The sequence below is a fragment of the Sinohyriopsis cumingii genome, chromosome 3 (assembly GCF_028554795.1).
Source record: "Sinohyriopsis cumingii isolate HCF-2022 chromosome 3, ASM2855479v2, whole genome shotgun sequence".
In the NCBI taxonomy this organism is placed as follows: domain Eukaryota; kingdom Metazoa; phylum Mollusca; class Bivalvia; order Unionida; family Unionidae; genus Sinohyriopsis; species Sinohyriopsis cumingii.
This window is the reverse complement of record NC_142963.1, coordinates 107,392,304-107,411,115: the sequence shown is the minus strand read 5'-3', so window position 1 is coordinate 107,411,115 and position 18,812 is coordinate 107,392,304. Positions and strand designations below refer to the sequence as shown.

The 18,812-nt window shown below is 33.6% G+C and overlaps 2 protein-coding genes across 3 annotated transcripts in view; one reads left to right on the top strand and one right to left on the bottom strand.

Annotated features, from left to right (window-relative positions):
* Positions 1-12,006, bottom strand: part of LOC149803498 (uncharacterized) — a 28,083-nt gene extending 16,077 nt beyond the window's left edge. For both annotated transcript variants that reach the window (XM_089953228.1, XM_089953229.1), the window contains exons 1-5: positions 11,872-12,006; positions 8,032-8,830; positions 4,990-5,200; positions 2,557-2,583; positions 2,177-2,265 (exon numbers count right to left, since the gene is read on the bottom strand). In XM_089953228.1, the coding sequence (XP_089809354.1) occupies positions 2,177-2,265; positions 2,557-2,583; positions 4,990-5,200; positions 8,032-8,830; positions 11,872-11,923 (1,178 nt within the window). In that variant the 5' untranslated portion in view covers positions 11,924-12,006. The remainder of the gene's footprint in view (positions 1-2,176; positions 2,266-2,556; positions 2,584-4,989; positions 5,201-8,031; positions 8,831-11,871) is intronic.
* Positions 12,007-13,644: 1,638 nt separating this feature from the next.
* Positions 13,645-18,812, top strand: part of LOC149803497 (nuclear protein localization protein 4 homolog) — a 59,423-nt gene continuing 54,255 nt past the window's right edge. Inside the window, exon 1 of the mRNA XM_089953227.1 lies at positions 13,645-13,781. Within this exon, the coding sequence (XP_089809353.1) occupies positions 13,761-13,781 (21 nt within the window). The 5' untranslated portion in view covers positions 13,645-13,760. The remainder of the gene's footprint in view (positions 13,782-18,812) is intronic.

Here is an 18,812-nt window from a genome sequence, read left to right as displayed (position 1 = left end):
GGTATTGTAGAGTATAATCACAATGGCAGACATTGCATCTGGTATTACAGAATATAATCACAACGGCAGGCAATGCATCTGGTATTACAGAGTATAATCACAATGGCAGGCATTGCATCTGGTATTGTAGAGTATAATCACAATGGCAGGCACTGTATTTGGTATTATAGAGTATAATCACAATGGCAGGCATTGCATCTGGTATTATAGAGTATAATCACAATGGCAGACATTGCATCTGGTATTATAGAGTATAATCACAATGGCAGGCATTGCATCTGGTATTATAGAGTATAATCACAATGGCAAGCATTGCATCTGGTATTATAGAGTATAATCACTATGGCAGGCATTGCATCTGGTATTATAGAGTATAATCACAATGGCAGGCATTGTATCTGGTATTATAGAGTATAATCACAATGGCAGGCATTGTATCTGGTATTATAGAGTATAATCACTATGGCAGGCATTGTATCTGGTATTATAGAGTATAATCACTATGGCAGGCATTGTATCTGGTATTATAGAGTATAATCACAATGGCAGGCATTGCATCTGGTATTATAGAGTATAATCACTATGGCAGGCATTGCATCTGGTATTGTAGAGTATAATCACAATGGCAGACATTGCATCTGGTATTACAGAATATAATCACAACGGCAGGCAATGCATCTGGTATTACAGAGTATAATCACAATGGCAGGCATTGCATCTGGTATTGTAGAGTATAATCACAATGGCAGGCACTGTATTTGGTATTATAGAGTATAATCACAATGGCAGGCATTGCATCTGGTATTATAGAGTATAATCACAATGGCAGACATTGCATCTGGTATTATAGAGTATAATCACAATGGCAGGCACTGTATTTGGTATTATAGAGTATAATCACAATGGCAGGCATTGCATCTGGTATTATAGAGTATAATCACAATGGCAAGCATTGCATCTGGTATTATAGAGTATAATCACTATGGCAGGCATTGCATCTGGTATTATAGAGTATAATCACAATGGCAAGCATTGCATCTGGTATTATAGAGTATAATCACAATGGCAAGCATTGCATCTGGTATTATAGAGTATAATCACAATGGCAGGCATTGCATCTGGTATTACAGCAGTATAGTTACAATGACTTTGAAGAAATGTATGCAGATGGCCATGTTACAAGTTGCATATAACTATAAGCATGTATGAAGTAGCATCTTGTGATGATTCTACAAGACAAATTAAAATAATATTAATTGCACATTCCAAAGTATTTAGCAACATTTAGTAATACTGCATGCATTCAGTACTTTTTCCAATAAAGACATTATTCATCATGATGAAACAATTGTTCATGACAAAATGACAAGCTGTTTAATGACATATCTTAGGATTAATTATTTTAAAAGATGAACATAACATTAACTTTGTTTTCATAAATGAAATAATATGGATTTAGCCAACAAAATATATTTAAAAAAAACAGTAGTTAGATGTGCTGGAGAATGTGGCAAACTGAGTTGGTGCCCCTTTATTTATATCTACCTGAAGCAATGTAAATTCATCCAATACTAAAATTACTTTAAAAAAGCAATGACTCTACTTGTATCATGGTATAGAAATAACTATTTTTTCCAGAAGCTGCAATTTTTAAGCATGTATTTGGTATCCACAATGCTTTACTTTTTACCACAAATAAAGAATTTCATTGGAAATGCAAGAACATTCTGAAGCGTCGCATTTACTTAATAATAGTATGAGACATATTTACATACGGTTACAACAGATGAAATTTGTCAGGAAAAGCCTACATATTTTCAAGTATTTACTGCATCACTTGTGTGTGACAGCAGTTTCATTCTCACCTTGACAAAAATAATAATCAAAATAAAATGACAAGTATTGCTGGAAACTTTGGGTATTTCTTGGAAAAAGTCATATGTGCAAATAATTCTTAAACATTTACTGTGTGTAACTGTTGTAAATAGCTAGATATTTACTGATGTCAAGGTCAAACAAATAAAGCAGCCATACTGTCCTTTGCAGGACATTTTATTGGAATTGCAATAAGCTAGGATTCTGACTGCTTCACTTCAGAAATGGCAATTTCAAGAGAAAAAAACATACAAAAGTGTTCCAACATTATAGATATGCTTCACTGCAAGTAATAACTTACCCCATCCAATTTTCCTCATCATAAAGATCATCCAAGCTTTTTCCCCTGTGTTTACAAATCCACTCTTCCACTGGTTCTCTGTTCTCATACTTTGACAAGAAAAAGAAATAAAACCTCCATAGGAATTTAACAAACTTTACTCTCATCTTGGAGGAAATAAAATAATTTTAAATGCCTAATGGTATAAATAAGACTTCAAAAACAAGTGCATACCATTTTAATTATCACAGCCAAGAAGCCATATTCACTGTATAACTTGTTATCAATAAAATAAAAAGTACATGCATAAAATTTTAAACATAATTTAATAAAAACACTATTTCAGCTATTATTTAATAGCAAACAAAGTTCTTACAGATTATCTATAGTAAGATACTTACAAAGGGATGTGGATATTTCTTTGGATTCTGAAAGAGAAATAAATCAATCAACAAAATTGCAACATATATTTCATGCCAGTACCATCAATGATGTGGTCAAATAACTGTTGATCAAAAATGTGTCAAAATTTGCTGATTTTGGCACAATATTTTACAATTTTCACAATCCCCTAAGTTACAAATGCACACCATCCATATACTTTTTCTTATATTTTCTGAAAAACTCTTAAAAAATGGAACACACAACCACACACACACACATACATATATACATATTGTTATGTATATTTAATTTGTATTATTTGTTGACTTTTCATAGTGATTATGTTATGTGCATCGGTATTTTGTACTTGACCTTGTCCAAAATCAGGTTAATTGTGCAACTGACCAGTACCATTATTTGGTAAACAACATAATACAAAGCTAAATATTTCTCTATGACTGTGGATTAATATTTCTGATCATTATTAGTAGTAAACATTCCATTAAGTTGACAGATTATTTGTAGAAAATGGTAATTGAGACCTAGTTCGAGTAGAGGGATATAAAATCTTATTTGCCAAGGAAATGCTCATTCTTGCCTTAAAATTTGAAGCAGAATCAGTCTTATTGTTGTGTTCAGTTTTTCCCCTTTGGTGGATTTATTTATTCAAATTATTATTCACTGTACATATTTTGTTGTAGCAATAGATAAACTGTCTAGTCTTTAATAGCATTTGTATCTAAAGACAACTTATTTTGTAAAAATTGTGCATTATATATATATATATATATATATATATATATATATATATATATATATATATATATATATATATATATATATATATTTGTACAATATCATTGTAGATTGTAGAAGGCCTCATGGAAGATTGGTCAGTTGACCAAATGAGCTACTTCTTTAAATAAGTCTTTATTATTATTATTATTATTATTATTATTGTTTTTATTATTATTATTATTATTATTATTATTATTATTATTATTATAGACATTCATCACTCAGAAAGATTATTGATTGATTGTGCAATAAATGACCACTGATTAGATCCAATCTCAGTTAATATTTAAATAGTGAAGTAAATCTGTGTAAAGACACCAGAGGAGCCACATAAATTTGACCATTATGTGCAGTGTATTTTACATCCAGGCTAAAAATGATAATGACATATTAGGAAATGGAGCTTATAAAGTTTGTCTAAATGAGAAGGTGTGCTTTATATGAAAATATATGCTAAGACACGTTTCACTCTAATTCTGATTACTCTCTGATTTTTATAATGAGAAGGTGTCTTTTATATGAAAATATAAGCTAGCACATGTTTCACTGTAATTTTGTTTTTTCTTTGACTTCAGAAGATGTGATTGTTCCCTAAAATAGTGTATGTTATATTCTATATACTAAAGTGTCTTAACACATTAACCCCTGGAGGTTTTTGTCATTTTTGCCTGAAAATCAAGTAGGAAACACATTTTGAAAGCTATTTTTGAATAGACTCGAAAACACCAAATCCCCGGTCATCTTTCAATAACATACTGCCTAACTGTGTTAGACCAAAAAGTCTAAAATCATGACACAAAATCGGATTCTGACCACGGGCGAATTTTGGTTTAAAAAAAGTCGGGTCCAAAACATGAGGTTTTTCTATCTGTATTTTGTAGTGCAACTAGATATTTCAGATTATTTGGCATCATTGTAGAGCTATATCTGTCTACCTTTCTATAATACCACCCACTTTAGTGTATCATGCATGACCATGACGCTATAGAGCTCGGCAGTAGGCTACTACCTCCTGCCCCGTAAAGTCGTTGCTAGGGGTTAATGTGTTAAGAAACAAGCTTCATTAACCTTCATACTGTTATCATAAACAAAGATTTAAAATTTCTGAACTTTTAAAGTAATAGTTTCAGTTGCCTTTTACCATTCAACTTTGCAAATAATAATAAGTTACTCCAAGTAGAAAGCTGTTTAGGAAACTAGTAAGTTCAAGTTTGTGAGAATTACCTTTAATATGAGAGAGAGTTCACCACTCAGCAGTGATGAGTAAAATACCAGACCTCAAGGTTATACAAAAAAATTCTCAGACTCACCCAAACTTTCTGACGTCTGATTAGTCGGTGAATTTTCATTAGCAAATCAAATGTCAGAAATCCGAGTTTTTGAACATCAGAATGAAAATGTTTTATAGCTGTGGCACTTGCTGTACTTTGAGCATGTAAAGAAATCTGAAGTACAGTGGTCCCTTTTTAATGAAGCCCATTGCCAGAGTCACACCATGGTAAGAGGAGGCCATCTTATTCTCCTTTACAATAATGTAACTTTATTATTTTATCCAATTCATAAGAGGTCACCCTTCTTATTGGGCCTTTCATTATAGATCAGCAATAAATTAAGAGAGAGAAAGACTGATGTTTTTGTTATATTTATTCTACCCATGGCCCTGGTGAAGTCAAATCATCTGTAAAAGGTAAATCTTCTTCCATGGTGTGGGGCTCTGGAACTTCAGGCAGGTCATCAATATCATCAGGAAGGAGAGGTAAAAACACCAAGCATTGTGTAGGATCCATGCCAATAACTTCCTCCAACCGCCCATCACTCTCTGTCAACCATGGCTGCAGAGGTACCAAAGTTTGTGGTATTGGCCTTCAAGAGAAATAAAAGTCATGTTCTCAGTTACCATTATAAAGTTTTGGTTTTAGGAAATAAATCCATAAAAGGACTTATATTTCTTGATTTGTTTCACATGCACTTTTCGTAGTGATCACCTAAACTTCTAGTCTAAAGCATTGTTCTTTACCACTACTTATCTATCTTTTCTTGGATGCAGTGGTCTACTCCTTAGAAATTCTATATTTTAAGTGGCTTGAAACTGCTGAATTCAGAAAGGTGAACTGACCTTGCACCCACACAGTAATCTAAATCATTTTTCTATCAACTGATTTTAACTGAGTCTGTCCTGACTTTCATTGTTTATTAGAAAATCTCAGTGTGAACTGACCATGTCTTGGTCAAGCAACTGTTGAACTCGTGCAAACTGTTAATATGTATATGTGGACAGTCCACAACCAAATTGCAGCTTGTATGATTTTTCTCTGCCATGACCAGTTATGTCGGAAAATAATTCTTAAAATGTTGTGAACAACTTCTTGGTCCACCTGACTTCATCAGCCAAATGAAGAATGATAAAGCACTCCTGCAATATGTAATCTTTGAGAACTTGTAATGATATAAATGAATATCATTATATTTAATTTCATGCATTAGGTCTTGATGATTCAAATTAAATATAACACCAAGTGATTACACACAGTATGTGATTACTTACAAAGTCTTGATGATTCAAATTAAATATAATACACAGTCTTGATGATTCAAATTGAACATAATACCAAGTGATTACTTACAAAGTGTTGATGATTCAAATTAAACATAATACCAAGTGATTACTTACAAAGTCTTGATGATTCAAATTAAACATAATACCAAGTGATTACTTACAAAGTCTTGACAATTCATATTAAATACAATACCAAGCAGATTACTTACTGCTGTACTGAGTGAAGTAAAAACATGATGCAAAATGCAGAAGAAATTCACTGGGTACCTTTGGAGTAGGACAGTTAAAAGGAATAAAAAGCATATAATCAGTATCATGATCTTAAATTATCAATAATTGTATTGCCATCTTGCATGCTACATGCTTTCTGTTGTTGTTGTTGTTGTAGGGTTTAACGCCATTTTTCAGCACACGACAGGCTATACATGGCGGCCAGTATTAATGGTGGAGGAAGAACCCAGAAAAGCTTCGGAAATAACCACTGACACACGAAAAGCTACATGCAATATCTTGGCTGACTCATGAACAAGACCAAATTAAATTTCTCTTGCTGCAGTCAACTAGCTGTCAGTGGTTTTCAAGTTTTGAACCTAAAACAGATGGATGTCCCATTGTACAGGAGTACACGTATTGTACCATCAATTGCTGCAGATGCCCTATTGTACATGAGTACTGTACCATCAACTGCTGTTGCTGCCCCACTGTATATGAGTACTGTACCATCAATTTCTGCATGCCCCATTGTACAGGAGTACCATACCATCAGTTGCTGTTGATGCCCCATTGTACAGGAGTACTGTACCATTAACTGCTGCTAATGCCCCATTGCACAGGAGTGTTTTGTACCATCAACTGCTGTCGATGCCTCATTGTGTGTGTAAGCATGTGTGTGCCTCTGTGTCTATGTGATATTTGGATTTTTAACATAGCTTTAACAATGTTTCAGTCATTTCGCTATGATATCTGCAGTGTGGCAGTTTATAGCGATGTTTAACACTGGGACATCATGCCACAGACATGTAGCATCATGTCCCACCAAGACACATTCTCTTGTCACCAGGCTGACCAGTCCTAACACTAATCTCTTAATGTTGAATGCCTAGCAAGGCAGCTGTTAGTACCCTGTTTATAAGTCTTTAGTATGACTTGGCTGGGGTTTGAACATGTGATCTCCTGCATCTGAGACAAATGCTCTAACCACTAGGCCACCAGAGTGGTCGATGCCCCATTGTACAGGAGTACTGTACCATCAACTGCTGCATGTGCCATTGTACAAGAGTACTGTACCATCAATCGCAGTTGATGCCACATTGTACAGGAGTACTGTACCATCAATTGCTGTTGATGCCCCATTGTACAGGAGTATCATACCATTAATTGCTGCATGCCTCATTGTACATGAGTACTGTACCTTCAATTACTGTTGATGCCCCATTGTATGCTTTGTGCTTGAAGCTGATCACAATATTTAGAAAAGGGACCCATAACAGTTGACCAGTTATCCATGAGGACAGAATTTACTATAAATTGCTGAAGGAATGGAGACTATTTGACACATAACAGGTAAACTTAGGGTCTCTAAATTATTAAATAATCAACATATTTTTTTTATTTTCCAAAAGAATGATCTGGAAAGGAAAAATCTTACAATGTATATGTGTGCATATAGTTTTCTTTAAGATACAATATATGAAGAATATGAACTGTTTCTGCAGCAGGATATGTTACATTTAGCAATCTTTGAAAATGATCTCAAAGAGACAGATATGGTTACCTATCCTAAAATATTGATGTACTATCTACTGTAATGACTACAGGTATATGTGCTCCTGTGTTGATTTGCACTATTAAGATTACAGTGAAAGATGCCTTAAAAGATACCTTTTATTTGAGATACTCAATATAAAGAATATGCAATGAAAATACTCATATAATTAATCCTTTATATAATGTAGAACTGCCTACTGTGGAATGAAAACACATAAGCTTGTGCTTTAAATGCTACAGTTAATTCATCTATTAAGGACTCCTGTCAACAAACAGGAAATTTACACACAAAATTAAAATGTTTCATTAGATGGGTCTCATTGTATGTGTAAAATAAAATTATGTTCTGTATCATTCATTATTTCTTAACCTTTGAACCACAAGCTGCATGTTAGATGAATGCTGATCGTTGTCATCTGCAAGTTTGTAAGGGAAGCTCTGGTATGTGACATTGGCATCCTGGAGATTTGGTGTGCTACCATACACCTGTCTCTGATTTTTCAATCCATACACTGACGGTTTCAGATCTGCCTCTTTTTCCTTTGTTTCAACTTCATTTTGGCAAAGAAAAGACTGAGATAGATCAGACTTGGCGGAGGCTGGCCGCCAAGGTTTCTGGGTCTGATTATCTGGATTAAATGTTTGACCATCATGACCTTGACAATCACTGAATTTTTTCCGCTGTATCTCAAATAAATCTGATGATACTTTATCACAGATATTAATTATAGCTACTTCTCTCTTCCCTGAAAGCATATTTTGACTAGGATCATTTGACTCATTTCTCTGCAACAGGTCCTTGAAGTCGCCATCTTCATTCTGAAGCCTATATTTATCATTAGCACTAAATGGTCTCTGTCTATATTTAGTTCTAGATACAGTGTGTGCAGTTGAATTTTTATTTTTTTCTGTTAACCTTCCTTTGGCACTTTGTACTCGTCTGCTATGTGAAGAAACACATGAATCTTTCTGGGAAGTAAAAGACTTTAATTCAAAGCTTGTATTGCATCTGCTTGCTTCAGGTTCACTGGTCCTTCCTTGAGTATCCTTGTCTACAGTCACGTCAGGTGACTGAAAAAGTTTATTGTTGTAAGTGGATGTAAATAAACTGCCCCTGTAATGGAAATTTCCTGAGGATGGTCTTGATTTCACAGGAATGGGGGGCTTATCTGAAAATTGAAAATGAGTCACATTTGGACTGAATTTCCATTAAATATTAAATAATTTAACTGTGTGTAATTTAGTTTCATTACAATATGATCTACATTTTCATATTTTATTGAGCATTTACAAATATATACATGGCATCTCAGAAACGAAAAGTAAAAAGCAGATTGGAAAAAAAACCTAATTTCTTATACCAGTTGAGTTAAACTCTGACTCAGACAAATACTTTACTATTTCGCTAATTTTTAATGTTTCCAAGACAATGCATTTGTGTTCAGTGTTAAATATTCACTAAGTAATAACTTCCAAAAGGTCCAAAATTAACAAGAAGTTTATAAAGACTGATGCTGCCACTGCTTCTACTGATGATATTATGATTATTGTAACATAGAGGATACTTTATTTTCCTATGTTAATACTGGATATATTTCATTATGTGGTAACAAAATCAACAAATTTTAACAAGTGGAAAAACCACTACTTAAAATATATATTGTTTTGAGTACCACAAATCTGGTATTAATGTAGGAAAGGAAAATTTTCTTTTTATTATATAATGAACTTACTCCAGAATCAAAGTTTAGAAGAGTAAACTTACTCTTTGGTACATGCTAACTCCCATCCCATTTTGATAAATTCACCTCACTTTTATAGCCTGATTACATAAATATAGGTGACTTAAGAAAGGAGTAGGATTGGATTGACCTAATCCATTGCAGTAAATTATATTTTTGTCATTTTGTATACTATTTGACCATATCTAAAAACAACGCAAATCCAATTCTGCAATGCATCTCAGTGGGTTTGTTGTTGTTGTCAATGAAGCAAGGGGAAATAACTTCAAAGATATGCAAACAGCCTCTTGTCAAATTACTTTATCAAAGATTAATTTCCTTGTCTGAAATATAGGGCAGTTTTTATTTATTTAATCTAGCTAAAAAAATTGTTGTTGCAGGTACAACTTTTGTAAGCACACACAAGTTAGCAACTAATGGCATGATGGGAAATCTGATATTTTCATATATGACTATCTGGTTACTGAATTTGTAATTATTAATTACATTTATATTTAATTTGCTACTGTTAAATAAATAACACATTTATAGAGAATGAATTAGAATAATTTGAAAAAATACTTGTGTGCGTGTGTGTGTGTATGTGTGTGTGATTGATTGATGAAGAAAGATTGATGAAAATGAGCATTTCAACTTAACAATTTGCTAAATAGATATGTTCATGTGTTAGACAGAACTATAGGAACAGTGAAAAAGTTCAATGATCATATATTATATGAAATGGAGTCAGAAATCAATATAAAGTTTTTTTTCAATATTCAGGGACAAGTCATGAATAAATCTAAACACATAAATATGCTATGTGATTTGATTATTGACAGCATGCTATTTTAATCATTTAAACAAAATTGCAATAATGATGCACAAAAATCAGCATCTATAATAAAATACACTGCTCACATTTGTGGCTAACAATATAATTAATTTTTTTCTTGATCACCGTAAGTTGTGAGGATTTTAAATATTTCCTAACCACCATCTGACCTGATGTACATGGGAATACCTTAAACTGTTTTGACCCTGACCTTCACCTGTTTACTTAAAACACACATACTGGACACAAATGACACAAAATCACATTCAAATCTAAGGTATTATTAAACTGCCAGTTTTCATAAAATGTTATATTGTTTCCTTTGCACACAAAAAAATATGAACGTGCAAAAATCTTCAGGACAAACGAAAAAAGGGAAAACAAAATCACATACCAAAAACTGACAATAACATCCACTATTTCCCCCAGTCATCAGTTATGTTAGGTTTTTCTTTGGGGGGAAGGGAGCTATATATTTTTCCAGTCTTTTATATAATTCAACAAATTTAATATAATAGGTGATATTTCAGATACTTAATGCACAATATGCTCTGTATATAAAATATTTTGCAAACAAAAGTAAGTACATGTAATTAGTAAGATTTTCCAAAAGTGTTATTTCCTATAAAAATATCTTTTCATATAATTCTATAATTCTCTTTATAAGTTCAAATACATTCCATAAATAATTTCCAAAAATGTTCACAAATTTTACAATAAGAAAATAATCATAGAATAAATTATCCCTCCTCATAAAACGTGCATTTATCAGTATCACATAAATGAATTTTTGTCAAAAACTGGTTTGTGGCAATATTTCTATGAAGAAATCTAAATGGAGATGCTGAATAAGAATAACCAGTTGTTCTCCATCTTATGTATGGTTGACATATCATTATTAGCTATGTTCATCCTATCTTGGGATAAAGATTATTAACAGCAGATGGTAAATTTTATCATCATGATACAGGATAAACAATATCACAACAAAATGTATTTTAAAATCTTTTCCAATTTAATCTTCCCTAACTTATATAAATGTGTATCTCCAAATTTTCCAGGAATTTGGTCAGAAATTAATGTTTGCGTATATTATCTTCATTTACAAAAAGATGCATATTTTTAAAACTGTATACAACACACAAATGAGTGCATCTGTCCTTAAATAAGAGTGTCTCTTTTAACTTTCTGTTTTACATCTACAAATAAACTGGAAATTATTTATTCTGTTCATTTTCTATATGGAGTAAAGGATTTGGCAGAACAACGTCTTTAAATAATTATGTTCTACCAAATCCTCCAATTTAAAGATAAGTCTACCCCAGTAATTTAAAACTGGACGTTGACCCATTAATATGTGACGAAACCATGTCTATTAGCAAAACAACAAGAACACGTTATCACTCATGATGGGAATGATGCTACTGTTTTTGCTTGTGTAGTCTTATTTGTTTATTGTTGTAGATGCCAACAATGAGGGCGGTGGTCGTAGTAATAACAAAAAATGGTGATCTACTGATGACGACTTGGGCGATGCTCGATATGAACTAAGTCCTTCTTTCCAATAACTAGAACATGTTCTCAGTTTGTAAATTTTATATTTCAATTTTTACTCTACCATGAAGAAACGAAGGATAACAATTAAAATGGAAACCTGTTGTATTAAATATTTGTTGGGACAAGTCCAACAACTTGACAGCGGCCATAGTTGTTTACGTTAGAGAAGCATTCAAAATCATTCAAGTGCTTATTCAAGAACAGCACTATGTACTATCGCCGCTAAGTAAGCGCCTCTGCAATCTTGCAATTTACTAACCAGTTTTGGATGTTACCCCTACACCAAACAACTCTGTGGTCACGTCTTTATGTTAGGAGTAACAAAATAGTTCCAAACATTTCTCCTAATTACTTTGTTTATTTTCACGACTTGCTCATGTTAATCCAATATATTTTTAGAATTGAGCTTTAAAGTAAGTTCAATTTTTCGTAAATAAAATGTGTTAATATGTGCTTTAGCAAAACGTAAATTTGACTATGTTTCTTAGAGCACTATAGTTGTTCAATATTCTGTCTCTGATGTGCGTAGTTTTTTTTATATTTATGTTCTTTATTTTGGTTCCCTAACGATCTCTGTTTCGTTACTCTTCCTAACTCTCTTCCTAACTGATAACGAATTGTTTGGACAAGTCCAACCAAGGGTAACGGAGTTTAGAGCGGTCATGGAACCAGTCTATCGCAATCAAGTGTGGTTCCCTGCATAGTTTGCACCCTGCGTTGCACTCCGCTGTATAAATAGAGCGGAGTGCAACACATGGAGCATATTAAGCAGGGAACCAGACTAGTCGCAATCACGATTTGGATCAGCCGCGAAATTACGAATGCCTGGAACTAATTGTTTTCAATTGAATCATCTCGATCAATCCCACATCATCCGACCCAATTTTATATGTAGCCTGGATGGTCCCAATGGATTAAGCTTTTTCTGCGAAGAAATCTTCGGAGAACAAAATGTATTATTTTAGGTAAATTACTGAGCCAATGCCTGATGCATATTTTAAGATGCGGAAATAGTCATGGTTATTGAGATCGCTTGATATTATTTTGTGCGAATGTTTTCGGTTATACTCTGATGCCAACTTGGGTGGCGCTCTACAGTTTCGTATTAGAATTTTAAAGAAAAAGCATTTTCCTGGCTTTCCTCATTGGTCATACTGGCTATTTAAAACAAAATTGTATATCTTTTAATAGGTATAGTTCAAAGAACCTTTAATTCCCTTTATTTTGGCGTATGATTGATGGGTGTAATAGGTTATAGAGTATACAGCTTGGCCTTATTCCAGATGTGCATCTTTCCAAAAAGTGCTAGCTCCACTTGGTCATTTTCACTTCCTGAACGTCAGAGGTAAATTGTATATATAAAAAAATAGCCGATAACTTTCTGTACATTATATATATTTGGTAATTCATTCATTGCACTTTCTGAAGCTGTTATTGTTTCGTCTGGCAAAATTCATTTCGCATATTTTAATAACTGTTATGGATAGTGTGCTTTAGAATTATCCATGCTGAATTTTTTTTTTAGCACAAGGGAGCAGTCATTTTAGTTAGTAGTGGGTTTACATCATGTACAATTTCCAAAAGTACAATATCCAAAGAAATATCATCCACATTACATTAATATAGCATAGAGGTATGCCAATATATTCTCCACTGTGCATGTTTTAAATGCAAACACCTTACCTTGTATACGTCACTCTCTCAAAAGTAAATCATAATTTGTGAGCACCCCCTAACAAATAGTGAGAGTTAACCAGTCTACTCAAACCGTAGACTTGGTTCCCTATGTTTCAAATAAATATGGATAATTGTTACATCATCGCCAAGAACCATGCTACACAAACGGTTTCTTGATTCGGATATATTTGTTTTTTGCCGTTGAAGTACAGTACAGCTATTATCCAGCAGAATTTGTCATCACCGAATTTTGTTATTGCATGACTTTGCAGATGATATCCCGAACGTTGGTTGTTAATATCTAGAGACATGTCCAGATCAAAGATAGCTGTACGAGTGAAATCTCTCTCTCTCTCTGTCCCTCTTGCTCTTTTCGATTATGGATTTCGATTTCACTCACACTGAGTAGGACAATAAGCAGTTGCCAGATTTTGTTATGTTAAGTTGTTACTGGCCATAACGGTATTTGGACTACGTGTATGGTTCAGACATAGACCTCTGTGTTTTTAGTCTGACGATACACAGCAGGTTAGAATCAGTGCGATTTAGGCAAAATAACCGTGTAAATTACATAATATACTTGCGTCCTTTTAGTTCTTGTCATGTTTACTAAAGACTTTAGTAAAGTACAGATTTTAAAGTGTCTTTCCGCATCTGTTTCTCATTTAATTTTAACGTCACCGTCTCGAAATGTACCTAAAATTACTGAATTCGTTTCGTACACGAATAATTCAGAAATAATTCCTACTGACATACAGCAGAACACCATTCATTCAATACATGATAAAAAAAAAGAAGACTAGTCTGTGTACATGTAATCTGTCAAGCCATGTTCGTCCCAAGTACTGGAAGAGTCAGTTTTTGAGACTGCAAAGAAATTTAAGGGAGGCAGCTACATTATGGCCGAATAAGTAGATAAGAAGCAGATATGCTTAAATAAACAAATTGACTCATCCACAGGTCATTGCAGCATCAGAACGTTTTATGTAAATAGACCACCTTGATTTTGAATGCATTAAATCAGATGTTTTTTGCTATGTGTCAGTTTGAATGGTGTTGAAATACTATACGTACAAAACGAATTAGTTACTTTTAGCTATATTTAATAATGCTAACTTGAAAATTCACTGAGCAGCAGATGTGGATATCATTTGCAATGCTGTGCAGAATGAACTATAGTGCCTTTCATAATAAGTTTGATAAGAAATGATCTATTTGTAAGTGTGTTTATTTAAAATCAGACCTGATTTGGAGTAAACTAAAATTGTTTATAGAAGAAACCATGCTAAATTTGCATATATACAATATTAGACCATAAATGCATGGCATTCAAGTCACAGGCTTGGCCATGTGAGAATGCTTGCTAGTAGCTTCCTATGTGTTGCAGGTTCTTGCCAGTGTTTTCCAGCTGGTATTCCACAACCAGTTATTTGGCCATCATATATAGCTTATCATTTCCTGAAAAATAGCATTAAACCCACAAAAAAACAACTATCAATGAAAGACAAACATTGGGAAATAATAAACATTTATTTTACTACATAGAAATGTCATCAACAGATCATTTGTATATTTTACTACTAAAATTGTGTAACCAAGGCCTTATCAGATTGTTGAATACGCCTTAAATGTCATAAAAAAATTCAGATGAAAACTGTTGATCACAGTGGACATTTACAGTGATAGCCAGGTACTAAACTGGGTCAAGTAAAGAGGATGTCATAACAAATAACAGGGTAGTACAAATTTGTTTTCAGCACAGCACTGCTTTCATTATGACATCACAGTGTGCAACATTCAGTCCAGTTTATACTGGATCACACCTTTAGTTGGACCACATCCAAAAATGTCCACTTAATTTAACATTTTGCCGTACATATTTCTCATGGGGGAGGGAAATAATGACTTTCCAAAGGAATATGGATGTATGTGGACCAAAATATAAAGTCAATAATTGCCATTTAAAGGTATGTGTAATCGAATTCTAACAAATGTCACCCATTGAAATAGTTTTGAGCACATACATGACATGTATAACTTTTACTTTACGTTTGAAAGGAAGTGTACTCACTGGAATAAATGACCATAAAAGTGGATGGTGAAATCCATTTCTGTAGGACATCTACTCTTATTTAAATTATTTTTCTTAATCGGTAGATATTTGTGGTATAATTATTTATGCAGTAGTTGTTTTTAAATAATGAGGTAAACTTATCTTTATCTGTAAGTAATTAATTATTCAAAAATTTTATTTTGAAAAGTGAAATAATATTGTCATAGACTCAGGATTAAGCAGCAGTGCACCATAATGGGGTTGGGGTGGATATTTGCTACTGCATATGAAATCTCCATATGTTAATAGAGATGTTTTTTTTTAAAGATATTATTGTTACATGTTTAACTCATTGGACCTTGGGCAGTGCAAGAACATGTAATTGTAGCAAATTAGTTGCTCCATGGTTACATGAATTTTAACTTATAGCTTATCCCTATTTTTGATAATGTACACTTCATAGGCATGTTCTCAGACTTCCTGCAGACCATGGAATCAAATTATACAAAATTACTAGTTGGCTGATTCCATATTTATTATACCTGTAGGAAATCTCTGTCAATAAGTTTTAGCTATTACCATGCTGATCATTATATTACAGAGGTCTCGAAAATGCTTAATCACGCGTATCTGGGCGCCAGTGTTTTATCTTGGATTTCGAAAATCACTTAGGTGGGAGACCACCGTATGCATGTAATAGGTGGGCAGCAAAATTCAAAGACTTGCCCATCCTGCTTCAGCCACCTGCTTAGTGGGAAAATGTTTTGATTAATTAGCTGTGCTGATATTTACAATGACATAATTTAGTGGCTGAAATACCCATTGATGTACATGTTGCCATAATAAGAGTACATCAGAAGAACATAATGCAATAGCTGGACAGCAGGTTCAAAGGCTTTGACTGGCGGCTGGGTGGGACAATGTATTGATATTTACTGTGATTGAATTCAGAGGCACAAAGACCCAGAGATGTACATGTGGTCATTTATAAGAGTGCAGCATATAACAAATTTATATTTTATTATTGTGTTAATTTCTGAGCATAGCGGAATAAGCAGTGCATGTGACCTCGGAATCAAGACATGTTGAGAATTAGACAAAATATTCCTCAGTTCTTTTAGTACCATTATACCCTGTCATTGGTTTGTCACAGTTTATCCATTCGAGAACTGTTGTTCTGCTACTGAAAACTATATAGACAAATTAGGATATAGTGTTTTTGTCTCAGAGTTTATACAGAGTAAGATATAAGATGTGAGAATGTTTTATACACTGAAATATATCAAACCATATTCATATGTGGTTGATATCGCAAGAATTCCGCTAGACTGAGGTTTGCCAGTTTGCCACATCTAATTCAATCTGCCAATTGTGATTGGTTCAGTACTGTCACATGGTTAAAACTGATGAGATTGTATTGTGCAGATTGCATATAGGTCATATATACATGCCTCATGCATACCTGCTTTACATTTTATCTTGTAGTACTTCATATTTATGTTTGTTTAAAAGAGTTTATTTTCCAATAGTTTTTGTGCATGCCTTATTTTTTTTACATTTTTAGAACTTTACTTTTAATTGGCACCATATAGTCATTATTGTGCTGAAGTGCCATTATATCAGTGTTCTCAAACATGCACCCCATGGAGTTATTTCCTGTGGCCTGCAACAACACCCAGCATTTGTAAAATAGTTAATAATGCATTAATTAATGAGTTTTTCTTCACAACTGCATCCTCAGGCTAATATACTAATCCTCGTGTAGCCTTATTGGTGATTTGAGTTTGAGACCCCTGCATTAACTGCTAATACATAAATTTTGTGCCAGGAAAGGTGAAAAATGCAGAAACTTGATGTCTGACGCAGATTATTCCATGTGTGACTGTTCACTCTTGCATTGGTTCAGTTAGGGTGATGGGCCAGATTTAGAAACAGCTTGTTCGAATAAGTCACTTGATTTAGTTCCAAGATTGTTATAGAAAAGGCATTCATAGAAGCCATTCTCGAAATGAGCAGCAGATTTTTAGCATTTTAGACATCTACCACCTGGTGCTCAAAAAATCTGATAGCCCCTCTAATTTAAGACTCTCCTGTATTCTATGTAAGGTGCCCATTGGGCTTGTAATGTTTTTAGTTCACCTGAAAAGATGCCAGGCACAATGTAGACATACCTGTTATAACACAGTGTCATGCAAAAAACATGAATTTTGAATCCCAGATACCCTTACATGGTCCTATTTTGAAATACAAGATTTTCAGTAATTTTTGAAGGTAGAAAAAAGAAAATGACCACTTTACTATATGACCATTACATGTAGCATGCATAAACAGCAAACAGTCATGACTGGAGCTGGTATAAAACTTTCCTTTGGATAGTTTAAATGGCAGCAATTAAAAACAAAGAGGTCAGGTATAAACTTGCGTATTAATTGGTTGACAATAGCTAGTGTGATGCATTTGAAGACTGCAGTAGGTAAACACATTCTTCTAAGCTGTATAGGTAAAGATCATGAAGTGGATCAACCCAAAATGGGTAAATCAAAGAGATTCTGTATGCATGTAGGAGAACAAAAGTTATTAGCTATCATTGCCTTGAATGAGAATGTTTACGCCATCTGTGTTAAAGATCATTTACAAGTTTACGAACATGAACAGAGGCAGAGTTTCTTCAAAGTCAGATTTTACTCCATGTATAGAATGCAAAGCATGATTATTTCATTTGTCGCAATATTGTTTGGGTGCAACTCATTTTTGAAGGTGTCTTAGGAAGCAGCTGGCTATCAGCAAAGCCTTGCAAAATAATTTTTATTTCTCCTGACTAACAGAGCTTTATTTTGTGAAGCACACCAGCAAAAATTGGTGGGTGGGGGCTTTATTTCTTTGTACATACTGCAAACAACATATTAACATATGTCTTTCCTGTATTTATGATATCTGGCAAAATGCACCACCTGTAACATTTTTGACCTTGCTCAATTGAATATTCAGATTAGTTCTATTTATTATCATTCATCTTCTTAATCTTGTTAAAATACCATTGCATGACCCCTGCTTTTCAGGATGATTTTAGCCATCCAATAGATTGATGGAAAGACTATAATAAGCACACACTCATGTTTGTTGATAAACCATTGCCACCCATATTGGACAGAGGCATTTATTACTGCTGCATTACCTGTAAAGCCTCCATTAAACATAAAAATATTATCCCCCCCCCCCCCCGAAATGGTCATCTAGAACAACTCGGTTCTGACCAGGTTTCTCTCAGTGAATCAAGCAGAGAAGTATGAACATGAGTACTGTCCATA